This window comes from Chiloscyllium plagiosum, unplaced genomic scaffold (genome assembly GCF_037043375.1).
Source record: "Chiloscyllium plagiosum isolate Xiang-an unplaced genomic scaffold, Cpla_swu_hap1 HiC_scaffold_18, whole genome shotgun sequence".
Lineage (NCBI taxonomy): Eukaryota > Metazoa > Chordata > Chondrichthyes > Orectolobiformes > Hemiscylliidae > Chiloscyllium > Chiloscyllium plagiosum.
The window spans coordinates 43,304,984-43,322,431 of NW_028270156.1; the positions used below are offsets into that span (position 1 = coordinate 43,304,984).

The 17,448-nt window shown below is 41.3% G+C and overlaps 1 protein-coding gene across 5 annotated transcripts in view; it reads right to left on the reverse strand.

Moving 5' to 3' along the window:
- Positions 1 to 15,999, reverse strand: part of sinhcafl (SIN3-HDAC complex associated factor, like) — a 30,566-nt gene extending 14,567 nt beyond the window's left edge. For 4 of the 5 annotated variants that reach the window (XR_015760176.1, XM_087996556.1, XM_087996554.1 and 1 more), the window contains exons 1-5: positions 14,788 to 15,136; positions 13,811 to 13,966; positions 8,773 to 8,872; positions 6,376 to 6,499; positions 1,077 to 1,227 (exon numbers count right to left, since the gene is read on the reverse strand). Coding sequence is in view for 4 of the 5 variants with exons in the window: in XM_087996556.1 (XP_087852682.1) it covers positions 1,077 to 1,227; positions 6,376 to 6,499; positions 8,773 to 8,872; positions 13,811 to 13,938 (503 nt within the window). In the remaining variant the exon portion in view is untranslated. Of the gene's footprint in view, positions 1 to 1,076; positions 1,228 to 6,375; positions 6,500 to 8,772; positions 8,873 to 13,810; positions 13,967 to 14,787; positions 15,137 to 15,697 lie in introns of those variants that run through there. The other variant, XM_087996555.1, reaches the window with a different exon arrangement.
- Between the last annotated feature and the right edge of the window lie 1,449 nt (positions 16,000 to 17,448).

Here is a 17,448-nt window from a genome sequence, read left to right on the forward strand (position 1 = left end):
TTTTAACAAAATCTGCCTTCCCCAATCCAAAATCCTTTTCTGTAGACTACCCTTTTCCTTTTTTTTAGGACCTCAAAATGTATGTTGTTGAGGTCATTATCACTAAAATGCTGTCTCACTGCCACCACTAACACCTGTCTGGCTTGGTTCCTCAATATTAAGCCCAGCACTGAACTGTTCCTTGCTGGTCCTTCTACAAGTTGATATAAAAAGCTCCCTTGAATACATTTAAAGAAATCTGTCCCTTCTCAACCCCTTACACTATGTCTATCCCAATTAATATGTTTGAGAAAATGTAATTCTCTAATATAATTACCCTACTTTTATCTGACACATCTCAGTGAATTGTCTGCATATCTGCTCCTCTGACTGTTTGGGTAACTGCCGGTGGTGTGACTGCCCCTTTTTCATTCCTACATTTTACCCACAAAGCCTCATCTGAAATCCCTTCCAAGATATCGACACTTTTTACTGCAGTAGCCAACTCCTTAATTAATGAAACACCATCTCCTCTTTTATACCTTCCCCGTCCTGCCTGAAGATCCTATAAACTTGGAATGCTGAGTTGCCAGTCCTGATCCACCCTCAATCATATCTCTGTAATGCAACAACATCGCAATTCCATATGTCAATCCATACCCTTAACCCATCCTTTCTTATCTATAATAATCCTGACATTAAAGTACAGGCCATCCAGCCTGACCTTCCCTTAGAAGCCAACATCGCTGAACTCTCTGTGCCTTGGTTCCCTTACTAAAGTATGCTGTGTCCTTATTGTGCTAATGCTCTGAGTGTCCTCAGCCTGCTGAACTAATTTAAACTTCTCCCAAAAGCACTAGAATACTGACCCACAAGGATGTTGGTCCCATTCTGGTTTAGGTGCAGACCGTTCTGCTTTTACGGGTCCCGTCTTCCCTAGAAGCAATCCCAGTGATGCAGTATACTTAGAATATACATACCAATGTGAAAAACATGAAAACATGATGGGTTCCTCAAAAAGTAATTTGTCATCATTACTGACAAGTCGTGGTATTTAAAAAAGCTGTGCACCAAGATGACTGAATCAAAACACTCACCTTTTCCAGTAAGTCAGATCAAGGAATGAAAAGACTGGTTGTAAAGGCAGACTTTTCTGGGTTTCTGTATCTGAACCTTCATCAGATTGGTTGCTGTGGCTAGGTGACTGGGAAGGAGAAATACTGGACGTTGTGCTATGTGCATCTGAATCTGTACAATAGAGAACAAAGATTGATACTGTCAGAGCTTACAAATATAGGTCACACCACAAATACTGGCAAAATGGGAGAAACCAATGGATTAATTATAGATTTCAAGATAACCAGGAGGACTTCAGTGAAAACTGTATAATTGAAAATATACATTTCAGTTATCACTTACTCTGTCAGTATATCTGGGTGGTAATATCATATTTGTATAATTGTGATTAACATTTGAGGTGGAATCTTCCCTGTCCCTGAACAACTTGGGTACTGGCAAGTCAGTTAGGAAAATATGACAAAATTAACAGAAATTAGATTCATGAAAAAGTCTAATTCTGTAACTAAGTGTTGAAGAGAGAGAGAGAGAGAATAATCTAGTGAGCAGTGTGAGGTTTATTTGTATTCCATTAGTACCTAATTTTGCATCAGTGACATGCATTTCCCTATTCTCTCACAAGCAGGACAGAAAGTGAATGGCAACATTTCATAACATGAAGGTTAGAGTGGGTGCCTGAATCCTGCAACATGGGCAGTGGCCATCTGCCCACTTCTAACAGCATCTTTCCTCCACACAGAGGTTGGCACTGAACATGATCTAATCTCTCCACATCCCCATGGCATTCTCTCACCCCCTTATAATATAATTCTCCAATTTGGACCACACTAACACCTATCATTGTAACACTGCTGCCAGGCCTCTTTATACATAGGGACAGGATATAACCAGGCTGCGTCTCAGCACTCCTCAATTGTCCTTGCTCACTTTGCACCTTCTCAGATGCACACAGCACTACTGCCTGCCTCTTTGTACTCTGCCCTTTCATTCAAATGCTCACAATTTGTCTTGTCTGCCATTTTAGCACAGATAGAAAGCCAGGTAGCTTGTTATGGTTGGCAGTAGTGATCAGTCTATGGGATGGGCATATTGTGATTAGCACCATGCTACATCTGCATCAGATGTGAGCAAATATAGCAGTAAACACATTGCATGTGGTTCAACCAAATGGCCATGTCTCAAATCGTCCTCTGTCAAAAGGAGACAGGCTTCAGTCAGGGGGATCTCCGGCATTGTAAGTCAAGGGTGACATCTGATATCAGTACAAGAGTTTGGACATAGTCAGTTGGCCTCTGAGGCAGTCAGGGCCAGAGGGTCCATGTCACTACAGTCCAGGGAGTGGACCATGGTCAGTCCTGCAGGTCCAATGTAACCAGTTCAGGGATTCACTGCAGTCAGTCAGAGAACTAGAGAGATCAGTGAGGGCCTTAGTCACTCATCAGGTGGGGTGTCTGTATAAGTCAGTCCTGGCAATCAGCTCTATGAGAATAAAGGATGATATTAGGGAGTACTGCTGTTGGGAAGTTGGGATAATCAATTCTGGGAATTAGAAGAATACTGTAGACTGCGAAGGGGACAATAATTGTGAAAGTGACCAATGAATATGTAAGTGGGGGAGATGCTGGTGTATTGAGGATATGGATTTTGCTATGGGGGGGTTGGGGGGCAAATTGACATTACCACAATTCCTGTCTTTGATTGGCACAATGACTGGCAATGATTAAGCTGTGGGCTCTGGGGTCATTTTGGGAGATGAAGTCAGAATTCAAGAAGTTGTGTTGGAATGTGTGAAAGTTCAGCACTGGTCGAGAAGATAGGGAGTGTAAGGAAGAAAGGAGTGTGGAGGTTTGGTGGTGATCATAGTGGGGGCATCTTGATTACCAGGCTGATCCTACCTTCCACACTCACGTGCATCATAAATAGGCCCTGAAAATGGGAAATAGTTGTGGCAATACGTGGAGCAAATGTTTTTGTTCATGGATCCTACTTGTGAGGGATCAGAGGCCTTTCAAGGGGCAATTGCATAAGCAGGCACCTACACCACACAGGGTGAAATCATCTGCACCCTGTACATGAAACGTACGCAGTGTCCAACAATGTGTGATATAAATTCTAGTGACAAGCAATCTTGACCATCTCACTGGTCATTATAAATTGATCACAGTCATCTCTGTGAAGCAGAGTAATCACAGGCAATCTTGAAAATGGCCCCTGTAGGTCACAATTCACAAAAAACAACCCAAGATCTCACAGATTGCACAAGGGTGCAGAACCTTGAACTGCCAAGTATTCATCAAGAAGTTCTTATATGCAATGCTGCTTTTCTTGGGTGATATTGGGCTGGGGGAACAAGATCTCAGCAATCAAACTGCACTTATAATTTCTTACTGTATTTCCACAACATTCATTGAAAAAGGATTTCTATGTCAGTGGTCCCTATGGAGGCATTCCATGGCCATCTTTGTCAGAGACCTTCATATCCCATTACATAGAGGATTAAACTGAACTGTCATTTGTGAGTAATGCGAATGTTAACTGCTCCAATTACTAAGAACCTGCTCTTTTTGCTATGTTCTCCAGAGGTTCATTGGAACCATGATGAATAGATCTGACCAGTGCAGGGGTGACCATCATAGTGACTACAGAGAATTAAAGAAGGTACAGACGTGTCAGCAAGCTCAGGACCTGCGGCTGCCTGCACATGAAGAAGCTGAAGCAGATGATTCCCTCAGGATGTGTAGGAGCTACAAGAGGCCCAGAGTAATTCACTCTTGATGCCATTTCCTCCAATGAGTGAGGAACACTGACACGTGACTGCAGACATCCTGAGACACTGGTACAGAATTATGGAACTGTTGGAGCAGGACCTGTGACATGAAGAGGTGTGTGGGCCCTCACAACCCTTGAACCACAGTGTACCAAGACTACTTTCAATGCAATTTGTTCCAGATCACACTGCTTCATTTCATTTCCACATGAGGCCAGTGCTGGAGTCTGGGCAGTAGGTTTTTCCAGGATGCTACTGTCTGTGCACGCATCATGTTGGAAGCATTTTATCATAATGCAGTTGACATCTATCAACAGAAAAAGCTTCCATTCCAGTATACAAATCATCTGTAATCATTAGTACCACACCTCCGAAATCTGCACCCGGTACCCTGGGAGTGGCCATGTTGTCTTTAGCTTTGATAACTTTCACGTTTCATTTGTTTCAAGGGTTAGATGCCTGACAAAGATAGTTACTGGGAGACATGGACTATCATCTTCAACCATAGCTAATGACACACACTTCCCAAGGCAGACAGTAAATACAATACAACCTGTCCTCCAACAAGGCCATGGTGGAGCAGATGACAGGCATCCTCAAGTTGAGGTTCCACTGCTGGGATCAGTCTTGGGGGTAGGTTCTTGCAGTACAGTCCAGATAGCTATATAATCCTTACATTCTGTGCTCTGCATAACGAGAGCAGACAAAGAACACATGATGAACATTAAAGAGCTGGGCAAGCAGTGGCAGCAATCTTCTCAGGAGTAAGCTAAGGACATCGAACAGGAGGAACATCACCTTCAGCATGATGGAGCACTGCAGCATCAGGGGCAACCAGCAGGCAGGACTTAACTGACATTCGGTTCCCATAAGCAACTGGGTGCACTGATCACTCATTGACTGTAAATTTGTTGTTGATCAAAAAGCAAGCAGTTCCAGTTTGTTCTCTGAAGCAAATGCAGCTTTTGTTTGCTTTTCTTCTTCATTTCGCTGCTGCTGAATAAAAGTGAAGGTTTTCAACCATTTGAAGACTTTCCTATGTGATGCTCCCACATTGAACAATGGGAAGAAGTTAGTCTAAACAAGAAGCACTCCTTTAGTCAGTTGGGATTATACTGAGGAAGGGTAACCTATGGGGTGTAGTTTGGTTCTTACAGGTGCAATTACTTTGATCAGACGGGTAATAATGTAAAATAGCAATACATTTATGAAGTTGAACTTGTGTTTGCAACAAAGTGTCACTGGTACAATCTATGTGCCTATCAAGTGTAGCTTTCTGTTCCCTCCCTCCCACTACATGCACTGATGGGCAGCTCCTGGTTGACAGTGCTTGATTTGGTGCATGGCAGCCATCACTGGAAAGCCTGGCATAACTGAGCAGGGGGCAGTGCAAGTAGGTGCCACAGGGATGTGGTGAATAGCTAATGAGTCGCAGAACATAGTGCCAGAAAACTCAGACAGGTAGGTAGGTTAGGTGAGCTTGGATCGGCGCAACATCGAGGGCCGAAGGGCCTGTACTGCGCTGTATTCTTCTATGTTCTATGTTCTATAAATTCTCCTTAAACTCCCCGAAATTGACAAACAGCTGGTTTCTGGTAAAATTCATCCCAGAAGAGCAAAATTTCCTTTAAGAAGGAATAAGTGGAGATTTCATAAGGGATAATAAGGAAAAGTTAGGAGAGTATCTCATAGTGTCTCAATGTTCAGATTGCAGAAATAGCTAGAGAGAAAATGGATAGAATTTCCATAAGTGATCACAGAAAATCTGCAAGCAAACTTAAGGCTCAATTTTAAGTTTAAACTGTAACCAACCACATGCACACCCCCCAATAATTAGATATTTTTAACGTAGCGCCAATTATAAAAGCAGATACTAAAGGAGGGTTTACTATCCACTGCACATCATGCTATATAAGAGTTTGATTTTTACAATTCCAAAATATAAGTATCATGTATTTTTTTTAAACACAATGCTCCATCAGCCAACGAAAGCAGATTTACTCAAGGAGAAATCCTGCATGAGATCTCAATGAAACATATAAGATTTTGAGGGGACTTCAGAAGGCAAATGCTAACAGGTTGCTTACCTTGTGAGAGATACTAAGACTAAAAGAGGAAATTTGAAAAAATGGGTCTCCCACTTAAGATGAAGATTAGGTTTTTTTTCACTCTTCGAAAGTCAATAGTCTGTGAAATTCTCTTTCCCAGAAGTGAAGGCAGAGTCAGTGAATATTTCAAAGATAGATTCTTCAATAACAAGGGAGTCTAAGATTAGAGGGGCTAGACAGCAAAGTAGAGTTGAGGCTAATATTAGATCAGCCGTGGTCTCATCAAATGGCAGAGCTGGCTCAAGGGGTCAAATGGCTAATCCTGCAAGTAATTTGTATGTGAGCATGAGTTACAGACATTCTTACTTCACTTCTTAAATTTGTAACTCAACGACACACATTATCTTTTAAAACACTCAATTAGGCTGGGGAAATGAGGGAAAGAAAGGGGCCAGTGCATTCAAAAAGCACTCACTAGCAACTGAATATAAACAAAAAGCTTACTCTGTCGTTTGAGCTTTTGCTGGAGTCTCCGCAATTTGTTCTTCTTTTTGCCATCACAGCCAGATTTCATTTTCTTAGGTTTCACAAGTGTTTTAAGACCAGGTCCAGCTCGTGCATCAACCACCTGACATGGGAACAAAACAAATGCTTGTTTTTTTTCTGGACATATTAAATAAATTGAACATATTAAATAAATCAATAAGGTGCTGTTTCAACCGGGTTAAATACATGAAAGAAAAGAGTATTCTATCCGATGAGATGTCAGTGGCAACCACAGAAATATTTAGATTACATGTATCACTCAGCAAATGTACAAAACATTGCTGCTTTGTGTTAGATATCACAATTTTTGTTTTGTGACCTTCACAAGAGACATCCAAATGAAAGGGTTACAGGACATGAGCACAAACATCAGTGCACTCACACTGAATCATGGTGATATTAGTAGAGTCCTTTCCTCCAATTTATAAACCCATAGTGCTTCCTTGGCCCGGTCAGCTTTCTTCAACCATACAAAATTGGAAAGCTATTTCATTGAAATAATCTTGTTCCTGATGGATCATACAGACATCAAAGCATAAGGAATTCCACAATAGGTGAGTGGCTTTTTCAAATCCAAATACTCTGGCCAAGGGCCAGAACACTCATTAGCAAAACCACTAAAGTATGCATGAGACACAGTCTATTGATGTGAAATATTCTCCACAATTAAAATTTGACCACCAAACTAAATTTGATTTAAAAGAATTTGCTGGTATCAAAAAAAAATTCAAATTGCTCAAAAAGCATGTTCCAAGGCACAGTGGTTAATTACTATCTCACATACACAACTGAGAGAGAGAGAGAGAGAGAGAGAGAGAGAGAGAGAGAGATAAGTTTTGCATTTGAAATTCTTTTGATGCACAGGAATGAATTTCTCTTCATTTAGACAAGATGGCAAATTTCACAAGCAGAATATACCACACTCTGAATGAATTATTTGGAGACGTGAGGAGATTTGTAGCTCAGGTTGAGGTTCAGGTTGTAAGTTTGCTCGCTGAGCTAGAAGGTTTGTTATCAGATGTTCTGTCACCCTGCTAGGTAACATCATCAGTGAACCTCCAGTGTAGCATTGCTGTTAGTGAGCCACTTTCTATTTATGTGTCATGGTCTGTTAAAGTGGGTGATATCATTTCCAGTTCTTATTCTCAGAGATTGATAAATGGTTCCAAATCAACATGTTTATTGATGGAGTTCCGGTTTGAATGCCAGGCCTCTAGGAATTCCCATGTGTGTCTCTGTTTAGCCTGTCCTAAGGTGGATGTGTTGTCCCAGTCGAAGTGGTGTCCTTCATCTAAGTAAGGATATTGTTGATGATGACAGAACAAATTAGAGGAAACCTACAACATCGTCAACAACATCCTTACTAGCATAAATTTCACAAAAGCGGAGGAGAACAACTACAATAACAGAATCCTCTTCTGCGATGTCACATTGGAGAACTGCAAACCAACATCTACAGGAAAGCAACACACATAGACCAGCTACCTAACTACAGAAGCAATCATCCTAACACCCACAAACGGAGCTGCATCAGGACATTATTTAAACAGGCCACAACACACTGCAGCATACAGGAACTATGAGCAGCAGAAGAAAAATACTTATACAGTGTATTCAAGAATAACGGGTACCCAATAAATACAGTCCGCCAATTCTTAAACAACAAACCCAAACAAGTAGACACAACACACCCAGAGACTGTAGCCACACTACCATACATCAAAGACATCTCGGAGATGACTACCAAACTACTCCAACCCCTTGGCATCATGGTAGCCCACAAACCTACCAATACACTGAAACAGCAACTGATGAACCTCAAGGACCCTATACCAACAACCAGCAAAATGAATGTCATTTACAAAATACTCTGCAAGGACTGTAACAAAAACTACATCGGACAGACAGGCAGAAAACTAGCCACCAGGATACACAAACAACAAGTAGATACCAAAAGACATGAACTACCATCACTAGTATCCTTACATACAGATGTAAAAGGACACCACCATTGGGACAACACATCCATCCTAGAGCAGGCTAAACAGAGACATGCACGGGAATTCCAAGAGGCCTGGCATTCAAACCAGAACTCCATCAATAAACACATTGATTTGGACCCATTTATCAACACCTGAGAATAAGAACTGGAAATGATATCACCCACTTTAACAGACCAAGACACATAAATAGAAAGGGGGACAGAACACCAGTGTTTCAATGAAGGCTCAGTGATGGTGTTACCCAACATGGTGACACAACATCTGAAAACAAACCTGCCAGCTCAGCAACTAACTTACAACCATGCCTATAGGTGGCTGACAGGCGTTGTGTGTCTAATTGGCTCGCACTTACATGACTCCAGTTTTTTTTTGATCCAGCCGGAAGTTTCTTCCATCTCTTCACCAAAAGCACACAAGCATTACAGATATCACCAGCACGTGCTTCTATTAAACTGTATGAAAACAAACAGATCTCAACTTACACACATGCTGCTGACTTTTAAGAATCACATTTTATTTTAAATGTAAATGAAATTTAACACATCCATTTAAAAATGAAACTTTCAATTGCTGTTCCACCTACAATAAACACCTCTGAAGCATCTAACACACATTCCTATTAAGATTTTACTCTCTGAAATGTCCCAACTCAGTTATTTTGATACTTACTGAAAATTCATTACAAATAGAATTCTAACATATCCCAATGCCCAATACTGACAAAAGGTTTTCCCCAGATAAATGTGTCTCACAATAAAAACCCTAGCACAAAAGAAACAGTTAAGTCCCAATTATAATAAGGAGTGTCTGTGAAATGAAAATTCAGGTTGAACAGCAGAGGTATAAAAACATCCAATAGCAATCAATGTCCAGTCAATGTCCAGTCATGCCTGGGCTGACAGTTTCCCTGTGTCTATAGGGATTGGAATTCTGTTCCCAGTTATACATTAACGATTTTCTTAAGCATTATAATAGCCTGGGGATAAAACAACATTTTGTTCAATTCCTATGAAAAATCTATTTGTTCAAGAATCATAATGTATCTTTTGGTAGTTTTGCATTGTTCAAGTGATAACATTTCCTTTCAGATTAATTTCAACCAGGTTCCAGAAGCATTACCATTTAATCCACTACTTCATTGTACTTTTATCGATGACTTTTCAAATCTATTTTATGTGCCCGGAATGGACACTGCAATTTTGCTATATGTCGGATTGGTTGGCTTTATCTGGTTTTCAGTTGTCAATTATTGATTCCCCCACTAACATACTTTTGAAAGCACAGAAGCATATAAAATAGGATCCAGAGTAAGCATTGAGGCTGCTCCACTGTTCAATATGATTGTGTCAGATCCACTATCTCAGGACCATTCTCTTCCTTTCTCCTATATCCTTTGATATCTAGAAATCAACAACTTTCTTAAATATATTCAGTGATTTAGCCTCCACAGCCTTCTATGGTCGAGAATTCACCAGCCTCTCAGTGAAGAAATTTCTTTTCATCGCAATCCAAAATGGTTTACTCCATATCCTCAGAGTATGACCCCATGCTCAACACACCATTTGCCTTCCTAACTGGTTGTTGCACTTGCATACTTGCTTTCTATGACTGCTGTACAAGGCATCCAGGTCCCTTTAACATATCAACATTTCCCAATCAATCACCATTTAAATAATACTCTACCATTCTACTTTTCCAACTGAAATGGATAACTTCACAGTTATGAGTGTGGTGCTGGAAAAGCACAGTAGGTCAGGCAGCATCCGAGGAGCAGGCAAATCAACATTTCGGGCCGGAGCCCTTTGTCTGGAATGAAACTGGGTGCCTCGGGGGTGGAGAGGTAAATGGGAGGGGGGGTGGGACTGGGGAGAAGGTACCTGAGAGTGCAATAGGTGAATGGAGGTGGGGGTAAAGGTGATAGGTCGGAAAGGGGAGTGGAGCAGATAGATGGGAAGGAAGATTGGCAGGTGGGACAGGTCATGAGGATGGTGCTGAGCTGGCAGGTTGGAACTGGGGTAAGGTGGGGGCAGGGGAAATGAGGAAACCAGTGAAGTCCACATTGATGCCATGGGGTTGAAGGGTCCCGAGGTGGAAGATGAGGTGTTCTTCCTCCAGGCGTCCGGTGGTGAGGGTGTGGAGATGGAGGAGGCCCAGGACCTGCACTTCCTTGGCAGAGTGGAAGGGGCAGTTTAAATGTTCGGCGACAGGGTGGTGGGGTGTGGGTGTCCCATTCTGCAAGAAGGTGTCCAATCTACCCAGTGTAGAAGAGACCGCATCGGGAGCAATGGATGCAATATCCCAAGGCTGGATGCTTTCTCGCAGAGTGCTTTAGAGAACATCTCCGGAACACCTGCTCCAATCAACCCCACCACCCGTGGCCGAACATTTCAACTCCCCCTCCCACTCTGTCGAAAACATGCAGGTCCTGGGCCTCCTCCATCACCACTACCTCACCACCGGACGGCTGGAAGAAGAACCCTTATCTTTCACCTCGGGACCCTTCAACCCCAGGGCATCATTATGGACTTCACCAGTTTCCTCAATTTCCCCTCCCCCCACCTTACCCCAGTTCCAACCTTCCAGCTCAGTACTGCCCTCATGACCTGTCCCACCTGTCAATCTTCCTTCCCACCTATACGCTCCACTCCCCTCTCCGACCTATCACCTTTACTCCCACTTCCATCGACCTACTGCATTCTCAGCATTCTTCTCCACAGCCCACCTCCCCTCCCATTTACCTCTCCACCCCCGATGTTCCCAGCCTCATTCCTGAGGAAGGGCTCCGGCCCGAAACGTCGATATTCCTGCTCCTTGGATGCTGCCTGATCTGCTGTGCTTTTTCAGCAACTCTGATCTCCAGCACCTGCAGATTTCACTGTCTCCTAACTTTACAGTTATCCAGACCACACTGCATCAGCTGTGTATTTGCCCACTCATTCGACTTGTCTCAATCACTTCAATGGCTTTTACATTCTCCTCATCACTCTCAATTACTCCTAGTTTTATGCTTGCAGCAAACATGCAAATATTACGTTTGGTCCCTCAAATCTTTCATAAATACGGAGAATAACTGGGACTCAAGCAGGATCTCAGAGGTATGCCATGAGTCACAGTCTTCCACTCAAAAAAAGACCAACCTATTCCAATCTTTCTTCCTGTTGCATTAGCTCTAATCTCATGTACTTTGATTTTGTACATGAGCTTCTTACATGGGACTGTATCAAAAGCTTCCTGCAAATACAAATACAACAGTGGATACTGATTCTCTCTCATCTATTCTACTAGTTACGTCCCCCGAAAAACTCCAGATAGTTTATCAAACTTGATTTATCTTTCATAAATCCAAGATGACTTTGTGTAATCCAGTTTCGAAGTGTCCTGTTATCATATTCTTTATACCAGACTTGAGCATTTTTCCATTTTTGATGCAAAGTTAACTAATTTATAATTCCTTTTTATTCTCTCACCTTCCTTTCTTAAATATTGGCATCTACCATCCATCAATCTTCCAAGACTGTTCCAAGAATCCACAGAACTCTGAAAGATAACGATCATGCATCCAATATCTCCAAATGTCCTCCTCCTTTAATGCCCTACAGTTTATCAGGCCTGCGGATTCAGCAGCTTTCAGTCCCCTTACTTTCTTCAATTTTTTTTTTATTTTTATTAATACTAATTCCCTTCAATCCCTCCTTCTCAATAGATCCTTGCTTTGCCAACATCTCTGGGAAGTTATTTGTGTATTTTTCAGTAAAAACAGTAAAGTAGTTTTTTTAATTGCTCTACCACTTTCTTGCTTCCATTATTATTTCCCTAATCCTTCACCAATCTTTCATATTTTTACATACTTACAGACGCTTTTACAGTCTGCTTCTACACTTCTTACAAGTTTAATCTCAGACTCTATTTTTCCACTTTTAAACAATGTCTTGGTCCTTTTTTGCTGAATTCTAAACTGCTCCAAATCTTCAGGCTTGCCACTTTTTCTATCGCCTTTATACAACTCCTTTTGCCATCTAATACTATCTTTTAATTTATTTTATTAGCCATGGTTGGCCAACTTTTCCTGTTGTGTTCTTTTGCCTGAAAGGAATGGATAACTGCTGTATTGCATGCAATCATCACACAAATATTCACCACTGCCCATCCATTACGTGTCATATAATGAAGTTACTCCATTTATCACAACCAACTCACCCCTCAGCTTGGTAGTTTTCTTTGCTTACATTTAGATGTTTCAGGTTGAACTACTTCACTTTCTATCCCAATGAAGGCTTCTATCACATTATGGTTGCTTTGTCCTAAGGATCTCACAATAAAATTATTAATTAACACCTTCTCACTGTACAAAATCAAATCTAGGATAGCCTATTCCCTAGATGATTTTTCAATGTATTGGCCTAAAAGATATCTTGTGCATATTCCAGGAATTCATCCACACAACATTATTGTAAACATGCTTTTTTCTAAGTCAACCATGATTACTGTAGTATTCTTGTAGCATGCATCTCTAATTTCATGGAAAATGCCATTGTCTACCTCATCACTACCACTCTGAGGCTTATAGATGACTCACACTCATGTTTTTTGATCCCTTGCTGTTCCTTAGCGATTTTTTGTATAAATATCCTTTCTCGCTAAATGAAAACCAAAAGACCTGCAGATGCTGTAAATCAGAAAGGAGGGTCACCAGACTGAAAATGTTAACTCTGATTTCTCTTCACAGTTGTTGCCAGACCTGCTGAGCTTTTCCAGCAATTTCTGTTTTTGATCCTTTCTCCTTGTTGCCCTGATTTCACCTTTACTCCAACAATACCATCTTATTTCTTTTCTTATTTTCCAGATCTTCCCAAAGATTGAAGACCCTTACACGTTCAATTTCCAATCTTGGTCACCCTGCAGTCATATCTCCATAATCACAATCATATTTACAATGTTCACTGCTGTTATTTGCCTACCTTATTGAAAATGCTCCATGGACGCAGACTTCTGACTTAACTTTTTAACATTTTTACACTTTTTTTATACAATGGTCCTATTTGCAGTTAGCCCTTGCTTCCTCTGCATAATCGCTTTTGATTTCCACTTTTCTGTCTTCCATTCTATCTTTGTCTCCCTCACTCAGATTCCCATTAGGAATAGCTCACTCTTTGACTTGTTACTATTTAAATCATAACATATTGCAAACAAAGGTATGTAGACAGGAGAATTTGCCACGTTTTCTTAAAATAAAGTATGCAACGTTTTATTTTTACAACGACAGTAAGGAAGTAAGACTCAAAGACCCAGTAGCAAAAGCGCTTCCGCAACTGCTACTGAATGTTATGTGGGTAATCGAGGGGGTGCAGGGGAGAGAGGGGAAGAAGAGAGAAACATCGATCGTCTCTTACCCAAAACAAAGTCTGAAGCTTTCCTCATATCGTCTGCTGTCAGTGAAACGAGAACTAGAAGATTTAGTCTTGCAAATACAACAGCCTTCCAAGCTCCGATAGATTTTGGATTTATGGAAACCGAACATCGTCTTTCACCGTCTGTCAAAATCTCCCCTATTTAAAAAAATACACACGATATCAATGCACATGGATTCGAGTTTGCACAAAACAAGCGTCACTGTATTATGAAAGCCTCCACATTAGTAATCTCAAGTAATGTAGACGCTCGCGTTAATTCGAGGTTTTCACACAACGGGTAATATGTTTGCTATAATAATTCACGGACAGCGCTGGTTTTAAGTTTAGGTCAGTGTGCGAAATCACATTTCTGCGCAGTTCACCCGATGAACAGTGGCTGAAGGCTTTATCAAATGGCCCTTACTTCATTCAGCTTGTGAGCGGACAACCGATCAACAAGAAAACAATTCACTGAAGACTTCTACTTTGCAACAGGAAAATCTGAGAAAAGGCACGATTTAGATCGTTCATATGTACAAACCCTGCGACATCACATGTTCCGTGAAAACTGACCCATTTTTTACACAATGTGTCCTAATAGCAACAGCCAGACAAAACAAGACAGCCGACAACTCTCTATCACAAAGACATCTTGTTTGTTCCGGATGACCATGCGAGATCGGAACCAAAATCACCCAGCTACGTGTATTTTGAGCTTCCTTACCGACAACACCGTTATCTAACAATGATACCGAGCACGTTGGCTGCGATTTGACTTGATCTCTGCCATCGTGGTACTCGCCTGAATGTAGTCAGAACAAGGGCCACACACGTTTGCACTCGCTCTCCATTGAGCGTGGCGTGCTCTTCCCTCCCAGAGAATTCACCGAAAAGCGACATTGATTGAAAACCAGTTACAAAATCGGATTATATCAATTTTCAGGACGAAGAGAGACGTATTAAACCTTTTACCATACCTGCGGGCTCGGATCATAAAACACCACCAACACGTTGCGGGGAACGAATTCCAAACAATAAACTTAAGGCTGCAGCAGACACGGAACAACTTGGTAAACAGCAGACAGAAGTCGACGAAGCTGGAGTTAGTTTTGCCAATGGGACCTGTGTGTGTGTATGTATGTGTGTGAGGATGTCCGCCACAATGTAACGCGTGCGGATATCCGAGTGTCTACAACGCAACAGCCTGGAAACTGAAAGTTGTGGCGCTCACTGCAGACACATTTTGTCGACTTTCTGTGAAATAGCAGCATTTCCCTTCGCTTGGTTCCCCTCCCCCTCATATTCAGCGGGTCGTCAACGCCATCACAGCGGAGACCACTCGGCATTCCTCAGTAATTTAAATAAAAACATATTTAAACAGACAGCGGTAATTTTGCAAACCCATTTCTGACATTCACTCGCCCAAATAGCTTTGTTCAAAATGCGTACATGCAATTTATAATTTACCTCTCGCTGTCACTCTATTCAAGACGCTGCAGTGCAGTGACCCACAAAAATAGGAGGTGCTCTTTGAGACAGTATCAACATAGTTGAACCACTGAGTGGAATGCAGTGACAAAAGGAAATTAGACTCAAGATATTACATTCGTGGCTAGTATTTTGAGCTTTCTCAGAAGAGTGATCTCGAAGGGAGGGAAACAAATCTAAACCAGTCACACGCAATCCTATTGTCTCTCAATGTAAACACCTTTACTTCAAGCCTGTATGTGTGATAAACACATACTTAAATTTACAAACAATGTAAACTTAGGCAATGCACAACTCCAGAGCACCAAAAAGCAGCTTGTACTATTACATGCAATTTTACCTTTTTTTAAATAAAAAAGAAAACTTTTAAATATTTGTAAACAAACCAAATGTACTCACCCAGCAAACAAAACTTCGGGATACTCGTTGTTATTCTTCTGCTGGCCTGAGCATTTTTACTATTCATTCAGCATATAGCAGAAATTTATCATAACATTTACATATGAAAGCACTTATTATCATAAGGCGCCCAACGCATGGAGCCCTGGTCTCCCCAGTGTAGTACGTTGGGATTTGTAGTCTATTATCGGCGAGGTTCCTGTGAGGAAAATACAGACCGCGCCAAGTATTCAAACTCCAAATCCCAGCGGTGCCGGGAAAAAAAAGAGATTTAAAAATGTTATTGCTTGAAATGGCGGGAATGGCGATAATCTCTATATTTGGCAGCTCATCAAACTGATTATTGTTACCATGTTGCTGAAGCAAAGTGCGATGTTGCCAATTAGATTGTGAAGTGCGATTTATTTGTTCATCATTGTTTTTCATGCCCACGAGTCGACGTAAAAGCACGCAAGCTACGTGCACGCTTAAAGGTAGACTGGTGTGGAAGGATCAGATAGCTGTAAATCCAGAGGCTGGTGGCAAACATGAATCAGTGCAGTCGGTGTTTAAAATCGGAACAGAAGTGAAATTACAAACTGTGAATCTTGTGCTGCATTGACACTGTAGTGTAGATGTGTTGTGCTATGGCAGCGGTGTGTCCTGAATGGGGATGTTTCGCCTGTCTGTCTGTGAGATGATGATCCAGGCATTTCAAAACAAAGAAAACGTGTTGCTGGGACTAGTCACTGAGTGAAAATCACTAAAACAGTCAGTTTAAATTTCTTTTTAAAAAGCATGCGTTTTGAAAGTTAACCGTCCAAACCACTTTGGTAGATACATTTACAGTATATCTTAAAAATGCAAACAGTATTCCTATTAGCAGACTTGTATTTGGAGTACGGAAGACTTAAATGCAGTTTAGATACAAGTCATAGGATTAATTCCGGTATATTTTGAGCGCTTATGTAAACGTGGCATTCTGCATAAAACGCAGTCTCCTTGACCAAGAGTGGTATTGTCATCTTAAAAATATGACATTTCAAAGAAAGTCTAATGTAGGGTTAGATACTGTTGCCTAGTTGGAGTTGTCGCAGCGGCACAATAAAGAGCTGAATCCACCGAACCTTGTGTGACTGCCTATTTGCCTAAATTTCCAGCACAAATCCGATGTAAAACAGGAGGAATTCTTGAGTGATTTTTAATGTAAGCTTTGAAAAGCTTAATCTTGCACAAGAGTGAAGTAGTTTATTTTATATAATAATCTCAGAAACTGACATCATACCACCTTTACACGTGAACCACAGGGAAAGACATAGCCTTTGTCTTTAGTCCCTTAAACAAACTCCATGCCTTAGCTGCTGACTCTCTCCAGTGTCTGAGGCTGTTAACAAACTTGGTATGGTATTTGACCCTGAGGTGAGTTTCCAACTACACATCCATACTGTCAGCTATTACGACCACCATCACATCAAATTTTACCCTCACTCAAATTGTCTGCTGCTGAGATCCTCATGCATGCCTTTGGCCTCTCTAGATATCAACATCCTCCCAATCAGCTTCCCAAATTCTAGCATGCTGTTTATGGTCTTATGAAACTTACCTGTCCATGTTTTTAAACAAACAAGTCCTGTTCACCCATCACCCCAAATGCTCCCTAACCTACTTAGGTTTCTGGTTATGCAGTGATCAATTTTAAAATTCTTGTTCTTTTTAAATTATTTCATGGCCTTGATCCTCCCTATCTCTGTAAATTCTGCAGCCCCTCTACT